At 32.9% G+C, this 22,877-nt stretch overlaps 2 protein-coding genes and 1 long non-coding RNA gene across 10 annotated transcripts in view; 1 reads left to right on the top strand and 2 right to left on the bottom strand.

The window, feature by feature from the left end:
* Positions 1-16,995, bottom strand: part of LOC133173699 (transient receptor potential cation channel subfamily V member 5-like) — a 26,393-nt gene extending 9,398 nt beyond the window's left edge. For 2 of the 7 annotated variants that reach the window (XM_061308703.1, XM_061308701.1), the window contains exons 1-6: positions 16,580-16,984; positions 4,835-5,008; positions 3,906-4,095; positions 3,501-3,654; positions 3,067-3,087; positions 2,017-2,031 (exon numbers count right to left, since the gene is read on the bottom strand). In XM_061308703.1, the coding sequence (XP_061164687.1) occupies positions 2,017-2,031; positions 3,067-3,087; positions 3,501-3,654; positions 3,906-4,095; positions 4,835-5,008; positions 16,580-16,958 (933 nt within the window). In that variant the 5' untranslated portion in view covers positions 16,959-16,984. Of the gene's footprint in view, positions 1-2,016; positions 2,032-3,066; positions 3,088-3,500; positions 3,655-3,905; positions 4,096-4,834; positions 5,009-16,579 lie in introns of all 7 variants that reach the window. The other 5 variants (XM_061308706.1, XM_061308705.1, XR_009719062.1 and 2 more) reach the window with 4 other exon arrangements.
* Positions 8,985-10,656, bottom strand: LOC133173702 (uncharacterized). Its single transcript, XR_009719063.1, has 3 exons — positions 10,210-10,656; positions 9,310-9,419; positions 8,985-9,039 (listed from the first exon to the last, which is right to left on the bottom strand). It is a non-coding gene; the product is annotated as an uncharacterized LOC133173702 (long non-coding RNA).
* LOC133173701 (ciliary microtubule inner protein 2B-like) lies at positions 13,776-22,877 on the top strand. Of its 2 annotated transcripts, none has more exons than XM_061308708.1 (7): positions 13,776-13,839; positions 17,664-17,739; positions 19,463-19,589; positions 20,291-20,518; positions 20,818-21,007; positions 21,324-21,421; positions 22,095-22,877. In XM_061308708.1, exons 1-7 carry the CDS (start codon positions 13,805-13,807, stop codon positions 22,208-22,210), a joined length of 870 nt encoding a protein of 289 aa, XP_061164692.1. In that variant the 5' UTR covers positions 13,776-13,804; the 3' UTR covers positions 22,211-22,877. The 2 variants fall into 2 exon arrangements, with proteins under 2 accessions (XP_061164692.1, XP_061164691.1); XM_061308707.1 differs by lacking the exon at positions 13,776-13,839 and adding an exon at positions 17,258-17,366.

The raw sequence follows: 22,877 nt of genomic DNA, 5'->3' as shown, positions 1-22,877 counted from the left end.
GTAACAACATGTACAACATAATACATAACACAGGTAATACAAAGTCCTAAAAAGCAGAATGCAGGTACAACAATGTATCAGATCTGGTAACTTCAATATCAAGATTCTCTCACATCAGATTCTATTTACACAGTCTCAAAAATGTTCTACCATTGAAATTTTATCAAATATCACACGGTCTCAACTACTTTTCTTCACAAAATACACCATCTATACTTTACCGCTGGGCTTTTTTCTAGTTCAATCTGTTTTCAGAGATGACATTTTAAAACATAATACATCCTTATATTAACTGAGAACTACTGCTCATCTTTGTTAACAATTTTTACACAGTTATTTCCCATGAATAATACACTGCATTATCAATAATTAATCCACAAGTTCACTATCCATCCACATTTCTTTGAAAGGAATTGTTAACATATAAACACAGGTAATCAAAGATTACTAAGCTCACCTCGATGAATGTTATCTATAAGTTAGGCAAATTTCACACATATTTTTTTTCTAGTTAGTGTACATCCCAAGATCAAATATCCATGCAAGTTTGGTTTAAGTAGGACTTATAGTTAATTGGAAATAGACCTGCTCAAAAAACTTTAACCTGTTCACTAATCAAGAAAATTTTGTTCAGTTCCAACATCCAAAACAAGTCTGTAAATTTTCATCCTTAAATGCACCATCTATGCAAGTTTAATCATAAAAGGCCATAATATTATATAGCTACTCAAAAAAAATTACCCTGGTCACTCATCTGGAAAATGTAGGTCAAATTCAGAATCCAAAGCAAGTCTGGAAGTGACCATCCCTACATACATCATCCATGCTAATTTGGTTAAAATGCGGCTGAAATTCACTCATGTGGAAAATCTAGGTCGGATCCAGCATCCTATACAGGTTGGTTAGTGTACATCCCTAGATGCATCATCCATGAAAGTTTGGTCAAGGTAGGGCTTATAGTTACTTGGGAATAGACCTGCTCCAAAATCTTAACCTGGTCACTCATGTGGAAAATCTAGCTCAGATTTAGCATCCAAAGCAAGTGTGGTAGTGTCCATCCCTGGATGCATCATCAATGCAAGTTTGGCCCAGGTAGGCGTTATAGTTATTTAATTGTGAATGGACCTGCTCTAAAAACTTTAACCTGGTCACTCATGTGGAAAATCTAGGTCATATCTAGCATCCAAAGCAAGTGTGGTAATCATCCATGTAAGTTTGGTCCAGGTAGGGATTATAGTTACTTGGGAATGGACCTGCTCCAAAACCTTTAACCTGGTCACTCATCTGGAAAATCTAAGTCATATCCAGCATCCGAAGCAAGTCTGGTAGTGTCCATCCCTAGATGCGTCATCCATGTAAGTTTGGTCCAGGTAGGGCTTATAGTTACTTGGCAATGGACTTGCTCCTAAAACTTTAACCGGTACGTCGAAGCTAATGACGACGCCGGGGTATAGCATAAGCTCATCTCAACTTTGTCGAGGTGAGCTAAAATCCAGTGGGTTACCAACCTTGAACTATATGGCACTCTGTTTAGACAAAAACTCTAGAATTGAATAATGTACTATGAAATAGTCCTAAAGAGCTTGTTTTCAATACAAAATTACTTTCTCATAAATTGGATATTTAATTGGTGTGCCAAGTATCCTTAATAACATACATGTAGAAAGAAAATTAATTTCGACACGATGTCCCCTGATATAATTCTAAGTAGTTCTGACTGTATAATGGAGGTAAGTTCCTCACATGGTTTCTCAGTTCTCCTCTCTCTAGCTCTAATCATACAAATGTTACATACAGGACCGACAGAGGTGAATATCTAATTGGATTGCTTTTATGTAGATGAAATTAACCGATTACATATTGAAGTATATTTAATTTTACAACTCGGTTTTCTTTTTATTGCAACATGTGGTGACTATTTATAACAACAGATGCAGCACATCACAAATGTTTATATATATACATGTACATTTTCATCGCTAGCCAACATGTAAAAACAGGAATACTAATACAAACCTTTTTAGAAGCATACTGAAGGCAGCATGGAAGAAAAAGACATGAAATGTTAGAACAAGTTCATCATTAATGAGGTTTACTAGAGCAGAGATATAGATTGATTTTATAATGATTAAAGTCTAATAGTAAAGTTTTTGATCTCAGAATATAAGATTTAAATACATAAAGTCTTTGAATTTAAAGAAAGACATGTATCCATTTTACGAAAAAAAAAAAGTTTTAGGAATTTTATGTGTGCAAAATGAAGTTACAATTTAAGAAAATGAAGGCACTGATATTTGAATGCAGTAAAACCAGAGTTAAGTTTGCTTGGTGGTTGTTTAGAATGCATGCAATAATGAAGAAGGAGGGAGAGTTAATTAACCAGAAGTAACAAGTTGTATGGCATATCAAAAGCAACATAATTAAATGTATCAATTACAGGAAAAGTGAACTGGCTGAATAAGTGATTAAAGACATAAATGGGATTTTAAAAAATGACTATCTACTATTTTTATTAAGGAAGAAAAATATGTGGTTTAAGTAACTTGTATGGTAGTGTATTGTGGAATCCAAAAAATTCTTGGGGACTTCATAGGGACTGCATGCTTATGTTTAACTATTTCTTGTAGATATTTTTTTCTTGATCAAAATATCTTGATTAAAGTGAACAAATTCTAAAATAAATCAATTTATAAATTGGACTTCCTAATAGGAACTTTGATAGCCAAAATAAGGACGATTCTTAAATATATAGCTTTATTTTTTTCCATTGCATATGAACAAACTTGTACCCTTTCTGCCAAATCATTATTTTGAGATTAAGTTTGGATGTATCACTTGATTACAACAAATACAAAAATTGACTGCTAAAGTTAGATGAGCAAAATTTGATCAGAAAAGGTCAGTAATTGTGACCTGTAAAGAGAATAGGGCTTTTAAGTTGGCTGTGACTAAGTTAGAAAATATCAAATAAGTAGAATAAAATATTAAGCATACAACACTACATTAATATTTCTATAAAACGTGATAAATAGGTATGTGCTTCTACTGAAAAAAAAAAAATCAAACCTCTCCATCAAATTCACTTTCCTGAACATAAATACAAAGTCGAGTTTCTAGTTATTATAGAGTATGACATTAATAACGAAACATCCAGAGTCTGGTAGAAGTCACATGGCCATACTCCAGCGATGGATTGTCAAGTGCAGATATTTAAGTGCTTGTATTGTGACTATATTTTGTATACATGAAAGCTAACATAACACAACAGCAAAATAAATCATATATACAGTAATTCATGTTTAAGTAAAATATTTCATGGATAATAATATAAGTGAAAGTAAACCCTTTAAGATTCTCCATCTTATCTGTCACATTACCAGAAAACAATGCCAATAAAAAAATATCTAGATGCACCAATATGCAAAAATTAGCAATAAGTGCTATTGAAGATGAATAAAGATTACAAAGGATGCAGATAATGACAATGATTACTGCCCTACCTTTCTATCATGGATCACTAACATATGCATCACTGTGTTTCCGTTAGTGTCCTGTACATTTGGGTTAGCTCCCTTGGCAATGAGCAGTCTAACACACTCCTCCTGTCCAAGACAGGCCGCAAATGACAGGGGAAACTCTCCAAAGTATACATGTCTACAAAATATTAACAAATGACAGGGGAAATTCTCCAAAGTATACATGTCTACAAAATATTAACAAATGACAGGGGAAACTCTCCAAAGTATACATGTCTACAAAATATTAACAAAAAATGACAGGGGAAACTCTCCAAAGTATACATGAATACAGAATATCAACAAACTTATCTCAAATGCAGAAAATCAACTGACACATATTCAGAGTTAAATGTTTGGGTTTCCCCTTTATACAAAATGAGCACTAACCCTTCATAATTTGTTTTCTCAGTCACATCCACCCATTCATGGTCATAGCTGTCCATACGTGAACTTTTCTGATCATCTGGACAGAAGAAATTCCCACACGCTCTCTCCTGGACATCTGCTCCATTGTCCAAAAGGAACTTCACCATAGCTGGATCTTCGTTCACAATAGCTATGTGTAGGATGCTCTCCCCTGCACAGGAAGTAATTATATCATTCTATTTCCATAAATTCGTGAATGATTTTCAATTTATAATTTACATATCAAATTCTTCACCTTCACCTCTTTCTTACAAATTCTTACAATATCTAAAAAGTGAATACTGATATGCAATTACCTTTGAACTTAAAACATCATTTAAACATTTGATTAAAATTACTTTATTTTTTTTCAGAGATTTTATTTAAACATAAATATGTGTACAGTATACCTATTATCTATAATGTACTGTTAGGGTCACTTTCTCCCCTGCTATCTTGCTTACACTGAGCAATTTTTAAATGACATGAAAATGCGAGGGGCACAAAGCAAGGGAGCAATCACATGGACATTGGGACAATTAAGTGGGAGTAATGGGGAGATATTGTGACAGATCAAGAGAGTGAGAATGAGGATGAAATATGATGAAGACCCAGGGCAACAACATAACAGAACGAGGGTGACAAGGTATACAACGCAAGGGAGCAAGAATTCAAAGAAGCAAGTTTAGTTACTAGAGCTGATTTAGATACAATCGTTTACCTCAAGTTTCTGCAGTCAACCTTTCAGTCCCTCCTTCCTTCCCCCTACCCTCACTCCCTCACATTGTTGTCTTCCTTACTATCTAGCATTGTAACCCTAATGCTTGCTCCCTAGACCAAAAGGCAGTTAAGCTAGAGAGTAAGTGCCCTTATCAGTACACCGTATTCATCCCATATACATATATATATACCAAAATATTCATCAGCGAGATAGATGTCGTTGATCATTTTAGGAAATGCCTGGATTAACCGCTTGGCCAGATCAGCGTGTATGGCAGTGGCATTCAGGAGACACAGGTGGAGGATTGTCTCCCCTACTGAGCCTCTCTGATCAATGTCCCAGCAACAATCACGGAACTTCCGATCTGTTTGTAAAATTAAATTTTTTAAATGCAATTCATGTCAATTGTAAAGTTATATTAAAAATTCAAGTAAATTATTATATCAAGATTTGTAGAAAATATCATTCTTTTTCTTGAAACATGCAACATATTTAATAGGTCTAGGCGGCCTCTGTTATTGGTGCATAGATTTTATTCTCCAAAATCAGAGGATAGCTGTCTTGCCACCGATTGGCATTTTCAAAACAAAGGGCAGTGAACTCTTCAGGAAACAAAGAACAGTAACACTTGGATTTATGAACTGTGTACTGATTTCTCAACCAAAACAGATAAAAGATATACATGTTTGTATCTTTAAGATGGAAAAATCTAGACAGTTGATCAATTTTACAATATTTGTGTAATTGCTGTCAATCATTAATCAGTTTACAGCTTACTACAAAAACAATTACTCTTACCTGCCTGTAAGAATTATTATTATACGGGAGGTCAACATTACCGCTACATTGCAAAAAATTTCAACTAATTACCACTACATTTTATCAAAGGGACTAATGCCGACGACAACTCATTACCGCTACATAACGAATCGGCCAGCAATGGCACAGGATATGAGTTCCATTCAATATAATTCACTCAACATGTAGTGAAGTACAATTTGGATCTGAATTCTAATGAAAATGAGTATATATAAGTCTGTAGTCGATTTATGATGAATGTCATGGCTATTATTATTGAGAAGTTTGTGACAAATAAAAAATGAAGAAAAAAAACATCCTGCTCAAAGTCCTACTTTCACCTTCCCGTGGTGAGCAGAAGCAACAGGTCTTATGCATGTATATATATGCTGTTCTGTACACGCATAAGACGCTGGCTAATGAAAGAGACAATGTAGCGGTAATGTATACTTTTAAATGTAGCGGTAATGTATCCTTTTTTGTAGCGGTAATGTGCATGTAGCGGTAATGAAAATTTTGAAAATGTAGCAGTAATGATACGCACCCTATAATACGCTGATTTCCCTAATGTAGATTTTCCGTAAGATCCGTGGAATTCCATAACAAATTCCGTGGAATTCCATGGAAAAAGTGTTCCATGGAATTCCGAGGAATTCTCGAGAGTATTGGGACGGAACTTTTTTGGAATGGTATGGAATTTCAAATCTAGCCTGGAAAAGAGCGGAACAATGCCAGAATAGAAATTTGCGGAAATAGCTGGAAATCCATGGAATTCCAGGATATTTGGAAATCTATGGAATTCCACGGAAATCCAAGGAATTCCAGGAAAATACAAAAACTGGAATAATCAAAATAATTTAAGGGCCAAATAATTACAAAAAAAAAAATGACTACATCACAATTTTTCATAAATCAAATCTATATTTTCAAAATAAAAAATCATTTTTGCTTTACAATGTGTTTGGGGACAAATATTGCATACACACTTCTATGTACAATGAAAGCACAAATTTTAAAAAGTATTATCAATGAAAGTATTTTACATCAAAGATTATTTAAACAATGTTAAAAATCCACAGAAAAATATCATTACTGGATGATCACCTTGGTTTAATTAATGAGAATTATTATAATATACATGCATGTACATGTAGTAAATTACGGTCTGCATGAGAAACAAATGACTTTTGGTTAAAGAAAATCCTTTGTACCTAGAGTAACCTCAAACATATGACATTTTTTAATAATAAAACAAAATAAATTTAAAAAAAAACATTAATTATGACCTTTTGCTTCATTGAATGACCTTGGGAAAGGTCACTAAAGCCTTAACAGGGTATATTTGCAACATTTGTATACAGTTACAATGATCTTCCAGTGGTCCATATACATTTACCATACAAAGTTAATGACTAGAGTGACAATCATATGTATTAAGTACACAAATATCTACTACACAACTATATTTGAAAGATCCCATAAAATCAACACATGCTATTTTTTTCCCCAACATGCCCCAAGATCCTAATTATTGAGGGTCCTAAACTTCTGAAGTATTGGCTAGAATCACTTCCTCACTGGTTCTGTTAGAGGGTGGTCAGATAATTGGTGTCACGAATGGATTCACTTTTGGTACGACAGCTTCAAAAGCTCAGCAAGTTTGATGTTGATCATTCCCAAAGACACTTCAAACTTTTCTTGCTCAATTTCTGAAAGAAAAGATTACCATAAAGATGTATGATATCTATCTCATGTATAAATATATGACAAATAATAAACTAAAGCTATATAAGACAATTGGTTCTTTCAACCTGGCAGATCAGTTTAATACTGTAGAATAGGAATTTATTATCTTGTAATTTTTTGTTCAGATTAGGATTGATTTCTTTTTAAACTAATGGAAGTTGTGAAATTAAAAAAAAATAAAGAGACATGATTGTGTCTAAGTTAATTAACCTTGAATATGAGAGAGAACATTGTAAATTACATAAACTATGTACCCTTAAAAACATTCAGCAAATAAAGTTAAGGTATGAAAAAAAGTACATTAGTAAATATAATTTATATACCATATAAAACATTCAGTTTTGCCTTGTCAATGGCTCGTCTTTTGTCTCTTAAGCTTCTGATTAAAAGCACCTTGAACAGGAGTTTGGACGCCTATGCTGCCTTTGATATATTATCCTCCATATCAGCTTACTCCGTTAACTGACCCTTGAAAAGAGGAAAAGACGAATTTATTTAAGAAATAAACAACAATGTTAAAAAGTTCTCTGGGAAATGAACTTGGTTGGTCACGTGATCAAATCCTGTGAAGCCCGAAGGGCTTCTCAGAAGATTTGATCACGTACCAACCAAGTTCATTTCCCAGTGAACTTTTTAACATTGTTGTTTATTACTTTTATTTACATTTGAGACGAATATTCTGAATAGGACTGCATTTATTACACGAACGGCCCGCCGTATTGCTATGTTGTGACGCGCAATGACCTAGAAGTTGTTTGGTCTTGAGAGTTCGCCTCGCTCCAACATTTGAATACTTACATTGATGTTTAGCAGTCCAGTTCAGGAAATATCTGTTCATAATGAAAAAACAATGATCGCTACTGGGAATTATCTTACTATTATTGTACGAGTTCTTTATATATAAAGTCAAAAGCGGTGCTATCGTCTTCAGTTTACATACCTTCAAAGGAATTTCGGGTTAAAGAGGTAAGCGTGATTTTAGGCTAATTAGAAACATTCTTCACACCGAAGAAAGATCTAACGATCATTTGTTGAACGAAAAAAAAAATATATGTGTCAATAATTTTATCTTTTTCATCGCTTTGACGGTTCAGAAGTTCCGAAACCAGTGTCACTGTGACAGAAATATGTAGACAAGATATCGTCTCGCTGTGTGATTCGGTCACGCCATGACCTCTGACCCCTAATAAGTTCATACAGAATTGAACATATTTTCTCTTCTATAGGTTCATCTAAGAAAAATATTTGCAAATGTAAATAAAGGCATATGTAATTGCTTTAAATGCACATTGGTTAATTTACAATGTAACAAAAATATAGACAAAGCAAATAACATAAAGTGAATATATAGAAAACATTTGTTCTAGGCTTCAAACATGCAAATACATGTACATATACTTTATTTTTGAAAAATTAAGAAAATATTAAATAAACTGTTATAAATACATGTAACTTCCATGCCTCAACAATTCAGTATTGAGTAAGATAATATATTAGTACATGTATACATGTACTTCTTTATTTCTGGAAATTTATATCTGCGACTAAGGTTATAGGTTTGTGTAAGAATATGATGAATGACATTGACAAGGCGTAGGTAAAAACTTGTGAACAGGACAGAGAACTGACATAGGAAACAAGTTAAAAGCAACAACTTCTTAAAATAACTAAAATATATTTGAAAGAGTGGAGTCTAAGGTTCATAATAACTTTTCTCAATGCCTGGCTAACATTGATAAACACATAATTTCAATTCTTTTGATTTTATTGATTAGGAAAATGATTAAAAAATCTTACCTTTGTGTAAATTTCCATACAGCTCTCTCGCTCTTGTCCTTTTTGTGAGCATTCCTGTAAATAATGCATGCATGATTTTATGTCATAGAGTATAGTCATTTTTAATATTTATACTTAAATAAAATGTAAAATGATTATGCATGTAGCATTTAGCATGTTTAGATTACCTGTCAAAAGTTATAATTGTTATGCATTATTAAGGAATTAAGAATATAAACCTCTTGTTACTTGCTCAATAAAAAAAAATCTTACGCTATAAAACATTAATTAATAAAAACAATGTTAGTTTATTTGTGCTGAATGATAATTTGAGCAGGCTCTCACCATTCTCACAAGCTAGGTGACTGAATGACTTAGCATCTACATCTACATATTAGGACATTTCATCAAGCTTGATGATTATATGCCGGCGCTGTGCAAATCGAGTACTTCAGCTATAAAATAATAAAAGTAAGTGCTGTGAATGATCATGAACATGCATTAAAAAATAGATACAATTATTTACAATGTACTCTGTAAAATGTAAGTAGTACATGTACTAAGGAATGTTATTAGCTAATAATTCGGACCAGAGTTCTGAACTGGCCCCAAAGAGGCTGCCGACACCACTGAGCATGGAAGAGAAATAAATTTCCATAATGGGGGGGGGGGGGGGAACTATATTTAAATTATCTGTGCAAGTACTAAAGGTCTGAAAGTAAGGAAGACTTGAAATGCCTTTGTTGGTGGTAGTCTGTGAAACTAAATAGAGGCTTGGGTCTACCGCAACTAAGTTGTGCACAACTTTATATCATATAGACAGCTTATAGAGCATTATTAGTCTACCACCGTCTACACTTTTTTTCTTTGTTGTAAACATGGTAAAGATAGCCAATTTAGATGTTGCATGTTGCAACATATTGGAGACACTAATAGTGTTATGATGTCTGTGTACGATGTAACATGGACTGTCGTGGCGCAATTGGCAACGTGCCACTAGCATATATAGCGAGGTCTAAGGACATGTACGAACGGAGGAAATTCGGGTTGAAATCCACACATTGTTCAAACATATTTTGATAAGAGATGTTTAGAGTTGTACAATAATTATTAAAGAAATGAAACTCGCCCTAATGGTTACATCGTCGGGCATTCTATGTGTGTGGTGCCCAGACTGAGGAACAGTCAATTATCCATTCAACTTCAAGAACACATAAAATACTGATTACTGTACATTGTACCTACCGGGTCTTAAAATGTCTGCATCTTTTGTCAAAATACAAATTCCATTCCAAGCTAATAATGACAGCAGTTCCCTTCTTCGTGACACTCTCTTTCCTTCTGTCCAACAATACAACATGGCAGCCGAATTGTTGAATTTTGGCGGGCTGTAGTTTAAATTAATTGTTCATCGAGCCCGACATCGATCCCGACGTAATTGTACTATGAGCCGACAGTTTAAGAAAAAATTCTAAGTTATTTTCCACAGCTTTCCAGAGCAGAAAATGTCTAAGTTTCTCATTTTATCAGCTTTTCCATAGAATTCCACAACTTTCCAAACCTCAAAATGTCTAAGTCCAAATTTGTTATTCAAATTCCAAAAGATTCCAAAAACTTCCAAAAACACTTTTAGACTCTTGTATGGAAATGTTTGGAATTCCATGGAATTCCAAAACTTTTCCAAACCCTTTGGAAAATCTACATTAGGGTTTTCCATACAGTAATTATGTTATAATTAAGGTAACAGTTTAGAAGTTTTTGATTAACATTAATTTTTTTTTTAAACCAAGCTTATAATTTCATTATCATTATTTCATTCATTTAATTTTTCTTAGCCCATCATTCAATATTTTCTTCATTCATATAATTATATGTAGTAAACTTTCTCTTTAAACATATTAAATTATCTATTTATTTATTTATGCTTTTTAAATTATTTATTTATTCCTTTATTAATTTTTCTATTTATACATGTTATAATGATTCATTCATTCCTTGTCTTATTTGCTTATTTCATAGTTAGATAAAGCAGGAGATATTTTGCATTTAAAAATTTTGCCTTCTGTGTTTCTTTTTTCTCTTTCCTTTATAAAATTAAAAGAAATCAATTAATTAAAAAGCACCCTTTTTTGTCACAATAGAAAAAAAAACATAAAAAATTATGCAAAAGAAAAAGAAATACAGAGTAAAAAGGGAGCGCAAAAAGTACAAACTTTGAAAATAAATTGCAGAAGATCTAGACATAGAATTTCAAATCGCCGCACACAATCGATAGTTTAATGTTTTAACTTTTAATTGCATATACTTTGGTGCATGCATTTTTCCATTAAAGGTAGGCACAGGGCATTTGAAAATTACCTGTGTTATTCTCCAAAATAGGAGGATAACCTATCCCACAATGCAATGTGATTTTCCATACATAGGAAAAAAAATTGGTAACCATATTGAATTTAGCTATCCTTCGAAAACGGAAGCCGCCCAGACCTGTTTAAAGGTACTGAACAAACAAACAAGGAAAATAATAATGATGGACATCACACATGATATGAATTAATATTCCAATCACCATGATTGAATTTCACATATGGTTATTCATGAAATACTTACAGAAATTATGCTTGTGAACATTCCATATAAAGAGGGAATTTCCTGATACATCAAGAACAAACTTTAAAATATACAGTAAGAAAAAATACTCCCAAAAGCTGGAATTTTATAATTTTAAAACATTTTGATATTTTTGCATACCAGGGCCTTTTTAGAAAATTAAATGCATGCCAAGTACTCTGCATGCATACTTAAGGTTCATTGATTCCCTGATAAGAGAGGTAACTCTTAATAACATAAATGTCTACTATTCCTTTATAGATTCAAGTTGAAATGTCTTTTTTGTCCAATTTTGCCCCACAAGCTATGCTATAATTCTTTGTATTTTACTTATAAAATACATTCCATTTGGAAAATCATAAGAGTTAAAGCAACATTTTATATGAGTGAGCAAAGGGTTTATGAATCTTAAGATCATATTGATATAATCCCTTAACCTTAATCAAATCATGACTTAAATCATTTAAATTGAATTTGACTATATCAGGTATATAACACAATCAATAATGTTGTATTATTTCCATAAAAGGATGTTACTTAATAAATAGTTAACAACATTGAATGCTGGAAATAATCCCACACTCTCTAATAATAGCAGGTGATTTCATGTGTAAAGAGTCATATCATCTTGCCCTTGTTTTTATTTTTCCTTACTATCATCAGTTATTCTTGGTGTATCAAAAATCTCTTACTCTACCAAGTTATGTTCTCTAGCTCTTCTAAGTATGACAAGTCTGTGAAACTGAAAAGTTTATGATTTGTTATAAAGATGTACACTCAGCGTGTTGATACACTGGTTGATGACGCATAAACACAACAACAATTGGTGGATTATTTTTTTGCAAAGAATAAAGTTGTGTACAGCACATAAAGCCACCAATACGACAGACAATTTATGGAGGAGATTGTGGGGAAGCTGTACATTAAGTGTCCATTCACCAAGCTCAAACTGTTACCTTACCTTCAACACACTCATCTGAAATCAAAATCTATTACATCAATATTACCTTACATATTCAACACATAAATTATCAATGTACATATGTGTATGAAATCAATGTACACGTGTGTACATGTATAGGGAAAAATCCTGTTATTTTTCTTTGAGATATGATATTCTAAAGCTTATATACATGTAGCAGGGTGCATAATTTAATAAAGCATTGCAGAATTCCCCCTTTTTTAAATATATCAATTATTGATGTTTCAATTTAATTGACAGAGGTATATGTGCCCAAAAAACAAAAAAAATAAATAAATAAAACAAAATAAAGTAGATGTACTGTGAGCAAGCTCACAAAACAATACCTCCAGCTACTAAAGTTTTCTTTAGAGATCTGCATCCCAAGTTTTCCTTTTTAAAAGTTATGGACATGGATTTAATCCATATTCTGGTACAATTTTTCTGCCAGTGATCTTTAACTTTCCCAAATGAATGGGTCAAGGTCATTTCACTTCAGGTCATAAGCAATCTTTATAAAGTATCAGGTATATGCTTCCAATATTTATCTATTACAAGATATGGCCAGGACAGGAACTTTACATTTCTGAAAGTGACCTTGAACTTACACAAATGACCTTGAGTCAGGGTCATAACATATCCTCATGTCATAAGAAAACTTTGTGTGAAATATTCATGAACTTCTAGTGCTTCTCCATAAAAAAATTATGGACCAGGCACAAATTTTTGATTTTATATGTCTTACCTTTAACTAGCACAAATGACATTGGTTGAGATCATGACACACTCTTTAATATAGGTCATAAATAATCGATGTGTCAAGTATTAGCTTCCAGTGTTTCTTTATTCATAAGAAGATTTACCTAAGGACAGGTTTTTCCTGAAAGTGAACTTGAACTTGAACAAATGACCTTGGATGAAAGCTAACCTAAATTTTGAACAGCTAGGACACATGCTTAAAAATGATTCACTAGGCCTATAGACATTCACTGAAGTGTTGTAAGCTAACTTTAGATCTCTCTATATCTTACCTTAAGAAATAATTAATTTTCATGATGTCATGACCCTCACAACTTACACTTTCTATTTTTGTTAAAGCTTAAATTTATTTTTAAAAAAAATCTTGTTGAAAAAAAAAATATATATGCCTATGCTTTGCAGAGTTAGTGCCCTCGGCTAAAGGATGCAAGTCGCGTGCTTACGAAACTCCGGTGCAAAAAGGTCAAGGACATATACATATATAGTTTATGCAGATCATGATGGTTTCCAGAGATGTGTGATACCTCCAACTGCGAGTTTCACAAATTGTAATTATATGTAATTATTTTATTAGTTTTTTTTCAACCTAGGTAAAGTGAAAATGTCGAAATAGCAAAACTCAATGATCAAATCCAACGACATCGCATTGTCGCATACATTTGGGTGCACGATGTTTCGGGACCACGACGTTTCGGGACCTGACTAATACGACGTTTCGGGACTAGCAACAAGACGGTTCGGGACTTGGGTAAAGACGATTCGGGACTTGAGTTAATTTTTTTCGGGATCTAAACAAATTATTTTATTATGGTGATATAGCATATTAATCTAATTACACATAGTACGTAATATTTCAAGCTAAATCCGAATTTTAATTTTTATGTATATATATAATAAAAATTGTCATAAAGATATACTTTGATGGGGTTTTTTTTCATAACAGACGAAGAAGAATAAATCTTTACAATATTCATTTTTATTTCTTTTTATTTTTTTATCATTTTTTTATTAGTTATTTTTGTGTGTGTGTGTGTGGTGATGGGGGGGGGGGGAGGTTCCAAAATTTAATCTTCTCAGGTTGATGATAGATATTTTAAAATATTCAAGTGATCTCCAGCTACCGTCGAATATATCTTTAAAAAACATGTCAGTAAATTGTTAAAACAACAACTGGGATCAGGTACACATATCCAAACTGATACTCTGTACATAGGGAGGTGTTACGTACATGTATAAAGACGCCGCCGGTAATGGGAAGTAAAAAGATTGTGTGGTTTCTTTTGAAATTATTTTAAGAAAATAAAAATCTAAAAATATGGAAAAAATATCGTTTGTTTATTGGTAAATGAAATAATTCAGAATCAAACAATAGTTCAACAAAATATAAAGGTTTTCAAAATGTTTTGATCTTGATTTTGTCTACCTTTTCCCAAACGGTTTCAAATATTTTTTTTTCCAAAAGGTTTTGGCATAGTATCTGTAAGATTCTTCCCTGGAAATTTTACGAAAACATTTTTAAAGTTTCCAAAACATTGTAAATGAACATATTTTACAAATGTTGCGAGAACATTGGCCCTAAATTAAAAAAAAAAATACCATACTTTAAAAAAAAGCATTAAATGGTATAAACAACATATTTCATTCGATATCGTTTCAAATAATGTTTTTAAAAACATTTTAAATTTCATCATAGCTTTATCTATTTAATGTGGCAAGGTGGAAATTTGAAATTTAAGTTGACCTGTTAACGTAGTCAATGTGGAATGTCTTTTAAACACTTTTACAACGTTCATGTAGCATGAAAAATTTAATATTTGCAAATTAAATACTATTTAGTATTTATTTACAGTATTATTTAAAGTTTGTCATGTACCTAACTATGTAACACCACATATAATATTACGCACTGGTCGGGTATATAAGAAGATCGATAATTGAGTTTCATTGAGATTTGTAGTCTGTGTATACACAGTAAACATAAATTCAGACATCCATATCATTGTAGACAAATTAACAATTTTGATAGTACAATAATATATAGCGGGAATATTTGGGACTTCCGTGGGAATAATTTTTTTCTAATTAAAATAAATGAATAAAATCGATTACTTTCATCATTTTTCTTAAGCCATCGAGTACATGTACTTTGCATAGACGAAGAAATTGTCTAACTTTGAAACGATAAGATGAAAAATAAGTTAAACGTGTTTATATTTTGAAAATTAGTAAGTTTGGTTTATTTCCAAATGTTGCATACATGGTATATATATATGTATACACATCATACTTTCAGTAAAATTTACTTTACAAGCTGTTCTTTGACGTTATATATATTTGAAATGTCAAATACAATTTCGTTTTTTTTTTCCTTCTCTGCTTAACGTATACATGGATGTGTAGGAAGTTTATAGCTTAAGTTATAACATTTCTCTTACCCGTAACATTTTGTATAAATTTGCTTTTATGATTTTGTTGCATATATAACCTGAAATAATAATTATAAATTTTATACACTGATGTTTAAAAAGTTGAACATGGAATATTTCAGATTCTGATTCAAAACAACTACCCGTAAAACGTTAAGTTTTTACTGCACATGTGCTAGCTTGAGCCTTTGTAAATTTTGTAAACAAATATGAAATCAAATACCTAAAATTATTATTAAAAAGGAGAGAAAGAAAGTCTTAGAAAGAAAAACACGTCCGTGTCTTCACACAGCAGTTACGATTGTCTCCCGGCTTTAATTCTACAAACTCTCGTATCAAACACTATAAATAAATCAAATACATATTTTAAAAAAAAATTGAATTAAATTTTGGTCAAATGTTAACTAAATACTTTATAAAGGTAATATATCAAATACTGTAATAAGAAATTAAAGAGACAACACCGCGGGCGTTTGATTTTCTCGGCAGGCGTCCTCCATGCCGCAGGCAAACTTTAAAACTAATAAAAACTCCAATCAGTGCTTCTTAAATTATAAATTGTGTATCAAACTGAGAAATTATACATGTATAAACATAAAAACACAAGTAAACAAGTTTTATTTCATTTCCTTTACAAAATATTTAGAAGTCCCGAAACGTGTTAGCCCAAGTCCCGAAACGTGTTAACCCAAGTCCCGAAACGTGTTGTCAGGTCCCGAAACGTCGGGGTCCCGAAACATCGCGGTCCCGAAACATCCATAATTCATACATTTTACAGTACGTTGCCTATCTTTCTTATCATGTGTCAAATGAAATGGATTGACTTGATTAGCATAAATCATTGATTCATTGAATTACGCACCTGGTTTATTATGGAGATAATTGCCTTCACTATCCTGAAACTTCACGTCCAATAATGCTTCATGTGCCTTTTTCTGTTTATCCTTTGATGAAGACTTAATAGCACTTGACCGGGCCTTGTTTCTCCGATCTATTATTTCTGTAATTGGGATTTTCTTTCCACGTCCACCGTCATATAAAAATGGTTTTACTTTTTCTTGTATTGTGTCATCTAATTCTTTGAAATTTTTGGTCCAGCGAGCTCTTTTTGTCATCTCTACCAAATCTCCGCCTCCTTTCAAGTCCACCATTTTATAAACATCGGCTGCCCGACTGTCAACACCCGAACCCTCTCCCTGGCGTTTCACATCATCCCCGACCGTACTAACCTTATTCCCCATTTTTCAGTAAATGTTAACGTATTCGATGAATTAACACCTGTAATTTATGCTCGCCATATTGTTTACCTGAGATTCGCTGTCGCATGCGTACAATGGTACTTCCGTACAGTAATGTATGGCCTTTTGAAGTTACCGCCACGGTACAGGTAAATAATACAATGCGATTGGTCCAATTCTAAAGAGTATAATACCTTAGCAACTCTGAGCGACCTAGACGACGGAAGGGAATTGTGGCCAAACAAGTCACTATTTCCGATTATAGCCTAATTGTTACCTGTGATAAGAATACACCCGTGAGAGGGGCATATACAATTATTAAAATATGACTACCATAGCTTTCGGAGGAGGGCCTAGTCTAGATCAGAGGCGGTCATTCGCAGCCCTCAGAGATGGAACTCATGTGCCGGGGTAGGTCTTTAACTGATTGTTGATTGCAATCTTCATTTGCGAAAAATACAATGGTCTACAATGAAAGCATTTACACAATGAATAACTCCTTTTAGTCTTTTCATTTTAATTTGAAACAATAAATGTTGATATATGTCTTATTATTTTTATCTTTTAATACCATGAATAACAATCTGCATGTCCATAAATATATGTACATGGAAGATATTTTTTAAAATCAAGTAAACTTTCTCAATATTTAAATATATATACATATATTTCTAGTAAGTATACATTTGCTATTCTCTTTACTTGCAGTTATCGAGGATATTGTCCACAAATCAAATATAGAGTAGGCAAAACTTATGGAACAGACACCCATGAGCTGGCTCAGGTATGCAAAAGTTATGTTATATATATCTGCATACAAATAAGCAGGGGACATACAATTCTCCCATTGACATCTTCCTGCCATTCAGAACTGACATTAATTTTGTAAGCCTTAAAGATTTCCCAAAGAATGATCTAGTGCAAGTTACGTATGTACCATGTACCATGTATTTCAGGATCTGTGTAGGTTTTGGGATATGTTTTAATATTGTACACATCTGAAAACAAAACATTTTGCAGGTCAATAGGAAATAGATTTTGATCTTTGATGTGGAATACTGCCAGACACTGGCATGATTGGAATAGAAAGTCTATTCTCCCCTTCAATTACCAAATTACATACATCAGCTGTACATATAGCAAGATACTGAATTTTGGATAAATTGGAAAAAGTAAATTTGAATACAGATCGAACACAAATTAGTACTTTGGGGGTGGGTAGGAGATGAAGGGAGAGTGTTGCATGACGTACTGCTCTCCCCCCTTTTCCTCTGGAAAATGCTTGCGTCCTTTTATGTATAAATGCTTTCATTGTGGACCATCCTTTTTTTCTGCACATCTTAATCATGTTAATGAAACAGGTTCAAATCAAAACCTGATTTGACATGCAAGTTGATTTTTTAATCTTGACTTGGTTAAAACAAAACAAAGAAAAAAAGTATTAATAGTGCATGTTAGTATGAATACAAAAAAGAAAGATACATTTTGACCACACTATTGTGTTTTGGGTTTGAGTATAGTTATAGTTGCTTTATCTCTATGATTATTTAAAAGACCTGGCAATAAATTTGGCCCAATTTAAACTAAGGTAAATTTTATTGACCAATATACTTCACTTTGTCAAGACTAGACTTCATGTTTACAGAGGTCCCACTTAACAGGGAAAATCCATATGTAGAGACTTAGAGTACACTTAAAGTGTTCTTTAATTATGCTTTCATATAAATACTTATGGTGTTCACTATTTAATGGCATAATTTTTAAAATGTCAATAAGTGCTTATATTAAGACTGTGGCCATATAATTAAAAATAAAATTCCTTTCAGTGAATTTCATATTGAACGTTACTTATATATTTGGCCAAAAAAAATGGTGAACACGCAATCAGTTTTTCAAAGTATATATAAAACTTGAATTCAAACACTGTAAACCAAATGATTACAACAAAAAGTATGGAATTTATTTTATACCTGGCAAATGAATCAAGTTGGCTGGTCCATTGAAAGTGACTCAAGAGTCTGATCTGAAAAGGATAACAGTGTCCGTGACATACTTCATTTATCATGAACTTTTGAAATGCTCCCTATCAGTGTGTATAGGTTTTCTCTCTGGTCTGTGATAAATTTACAAGTTGCCTTCATGATAACATAGACTGAACTTCATTTAAGCGAATCTTTTGAGCTGCCACTGTTTACTTGTGAATTATCCTAGAGCATTTCCAAACACAGCTATACCAAGCTGACATTTAACTGTCTGTATCGTCTTTTTATTGAGATCAATTATAAATTACCCACAATTGCCGATACGGTGATATATGACTCTTTCCTTCTTTGTCATTTAAATCTAATAAAAAATGATTAGAGTAGCATTTAAACACCACTGAGCATGAAATAAGTTTAAAAAACCATTCACAGAGTATTTGTAATACTATTGAATACTTGAAGAATTAAATGAAATTATAGACTTGTTTCCTGACAGCAGTCTTTTAAATTTGACATACCTTTCAGAGTACTATCCACTTGGAACCAGCCTCCATTTTATCTGAGGCACCAAGTAAACCAACCACAAAGAATAGACTGCCAGAGTCAACAGGAGACAATAAATACACAGAAAAAATGGTTCCTGGCTACACAGGTAAGCAAAATAGTCCCCTGCTACACAGGTTAGCAAAAATAATCCCCCACTACTTAGGTAAGTAAAGTAGTCCACAACTACACCTTAGTAAAATGGTCCCCCGCCACACAGATTAGTAAAATAGTCTCCTGCTACACAGGTTAGAAAAATAGTCCCCTGCAACACAGGTAAGCAAAATAGTCCCTTGCTACACAGGTAAGCAAAATACCTGGTAGTCCCCTGCTACACAGGTTAGCAAAATAGTCCCCTGCTACACAGGTTAGTAAAAATAGTTTCCTGCTACTCAGGTAAGTAAATTAGTCCGCAGCTGCACATTAGCAAAACATTCCCCTCCTAAAGATTAGTTTTACAGGGCCATTTGACATATATCTCTAATGTGATGCATTTTAAGGGAGATAACTCTGTTTATTCTTTCACAGAGTAACTATATATGAATCAATAAAACCAGATCTAAAAATAACAACTAGCCCTCTTAGTCTGTAGTATTTTAGTTGTTTAAAAATATACATGTTTATATAAATCTGAGTTTGACCAATAAGCAGTGTGTCAGTAAATGACGTAATAGATATGAAAAAATTGTTTGATATTGATGATTTCAATCACAAAAAAATGTTCAACAGATGTTTCATTCGAGAATATATTGCTTGCTCACTGCAGTGTGTCTAAGATAATTATTTAAAAAAGAATAATATTACTTTTAGGTTACATTCCACGCATGCCATTCAAATTTGGAAACACATATAAAGAGGACTGTGATGCTTGTATAGATGAATACTTCACTAATAGGAACTTTTATGATACAAAGTCTGCTGACCTGAAGAGACAAGTAGGCAGCTATCCACGTCTTACCCCCATTTCTCATGACCCTGAGGTCAGGGACAAGCTCAATTTGTACAGAGACACCCACCCTAGCAGGCCTATCCTTGTGGGTAAGTGCATCATCATTGGTTTTAAATGTACATTTTTTTTTCTTGAACCTGCTAATTACATAAAACTTTTGTCATCCCACTACTCAATGAAAACTCAGTATTAGTAATTTCATGAAGCCATGGGATTATACGTGAGACTTCTGGAGACAATAAATTAATTCAAATGTACACCTTATGAAAACCTCTTTAAATACATGATTATTGTTCTAGATACTCCATTGTAAAGCAGTATCCTAAAATAACACCAACTAGAACACTAGATAGTTAAGAGATAGTTCGTATTTAATGATATTTTACAGAGGATCGTCGCGCACTGACGGAGCCACCAATCCCTGGCTACTGTGGATACATTCCTAGAATAAAGACCACAGAACAAGGACTAGGAGCACGCTATCACAGGTCCACCAAGAATGGATTAGAACTCTTTGCTCAAGAAACTGCCTCAGCTTCTCAAAGGCTAACAGGTCAAGTTCCGGCCTCCTTAGACAGGTTAGTCAGAAAGGGTCCTGAAGACAGGGATTCAGTGGCATGGATTTTCTCAGAAAAATTATATTAGTATTTCAGTTACATTTAAATTTGTGGATATTAATTTTTTGTGGATTATTAAAAATATTGGGACAATTTCCTAAGTGAATGTTTCTTCATAAAAAATAATTAGCTTATATATCAGTATTTCTTGTGGTTGTAAATTTGTTTCAAAAGGTACCAATAAAAATCACAAAAGTTGAACCCCCACATAATATGATGATTCAACATTATTGAAAATAGTGTTTGGTTTTCCTGAAATGTCATCTTTTTCCTTCAGTGTACCCCAGCACCTTCTTCAGGGAACAAAGTCTGCGGACACTCGTCGTCTGTATCTTGATGATGGCATGATTCCTAAGTACACAGGATACGTCCCACGTAAGTATAATTCATATGTCGGGGCTTCTCTTAATGCACTATTTAGTCAACCTATACTTTACATAGCAATACCCATATGTGTCAAAATTCCTGTTTTCTTTGTTTATGCATCAAAATCTAAAATATTTACATTCAGTGTATTTTTCATTGTAAATCATTGTAAATCTTAAAATTTTATCCCCTATGTACACTCTACACTTTGTTATAAACAAAAAGAACTACATAGACTTCCAATATACATGTATTTGGCACATCATTAACTCAATTTAAATAAAAACAATTATACAATTAAAACTATTGTAAAAATATATCACTTTTACATTTACAATTAATTTGTCAATTTTTTCCTTGCAATATTCGTTTGCTCTATTTTAAAACTATTCCCTTTCACAACAGCTGAATCTAATGGCTCCACCTTCTATTACCAAAACCAGTCCTGAGAGGCACAAATAAAGAATTAAAATTTATAGAGAAAATAAGATTGAATGTAAATATAAGCATTGAATTATTATTTTGGGATGCTGTCAGTTGTATAGCAGCATCTGGCCGTGCCAACAAATTATCATACTGCTAGCATATGGTATTCAATTTGTTGGCATGGCCAGGAATTGCTGTGTGACAGACAACATCCAAAATTAATAATTCAATGCGTAATACCTTGTACTTTTATCAGAGAGAAGATTTGCATTTGGCAACACTTATGGAGACACCACACGAGGACTGGAAGTCTGTGGTCACCCAAATGGCTCGTACGGGAATTTCCTTCGATCAAAAACCTTTGCCAATTGAAGCAGCATTTATCTCTCAACATCAAAATCCGAGGAAGTGACGGTCAAAATACTCTTGTGCCAAGAAGACAAAGCCTTCTGCAGTATGCTGTTCCCTCTACTTATTAAAATTTTTATGTATACAAACTCTTTTAACTGTGCCTTCTTATGCTAAAGAGAGTTTCTTTTTACTTCCGATTTGCTTTTAAGTTGACCTCCTTTTCAAGTTTATATTTTGTTAACAAACTACTAGACTATTGCCTCTGTGAGACAGTTCTTTTTATCTTTTTTTTTACTTTAAAAGAACTGCTGTAGAGTTAGGAGTGTACGTTAGTACAATGTCTGTGTTTGTGTTCTACGATAAATTCTGCTGTTTTAACCAGGTAAATATAACTCATTGTGATATATTTATTTCTTTGTTGACTGTGTTATATATATATGTTTCGTTCACCGATTAATGTCACACATTGAAGAGTTTATCATCTCTGTCTTGGACTGAGAGAAATCATGAGTTTACGATGTATTATTCTACTGGATTTCTGAGTGTTTATTGCATAATGAGGACATGAACTCGTTCACATTTTACATAGTATATGTAAATGTCATTGAGGGACTTTCCTAAAGTTTATCAAGATTGTCAAATATGACTGTTATATTATTAATGAATAAATTCTGTCATGTTTCTTTGC

Source organism: Saccostrea echinata, unplaced genomic scaffold, assembly GCF_033153115.1.
Source record: "Saccostrea echinata isolate AGI-Se365-2 ecotype Australia unplaced genomic scaffold, CSIRO_AGI_Sech_v1 ptg000056l, whole genome shotgun sequence".
Taxonomy (NCBI): Eukaryota; Metazoa; Mollusca; class Bivalvia; order Ostreida; family Ostreidae; genus Saccostrea; species Saccostrea echinata.
The sequence above is the reverse complement of the archived record's forward strand: the minus strand, read 5'-3'. Positions and strand labels throughout refer to the sequence as shown.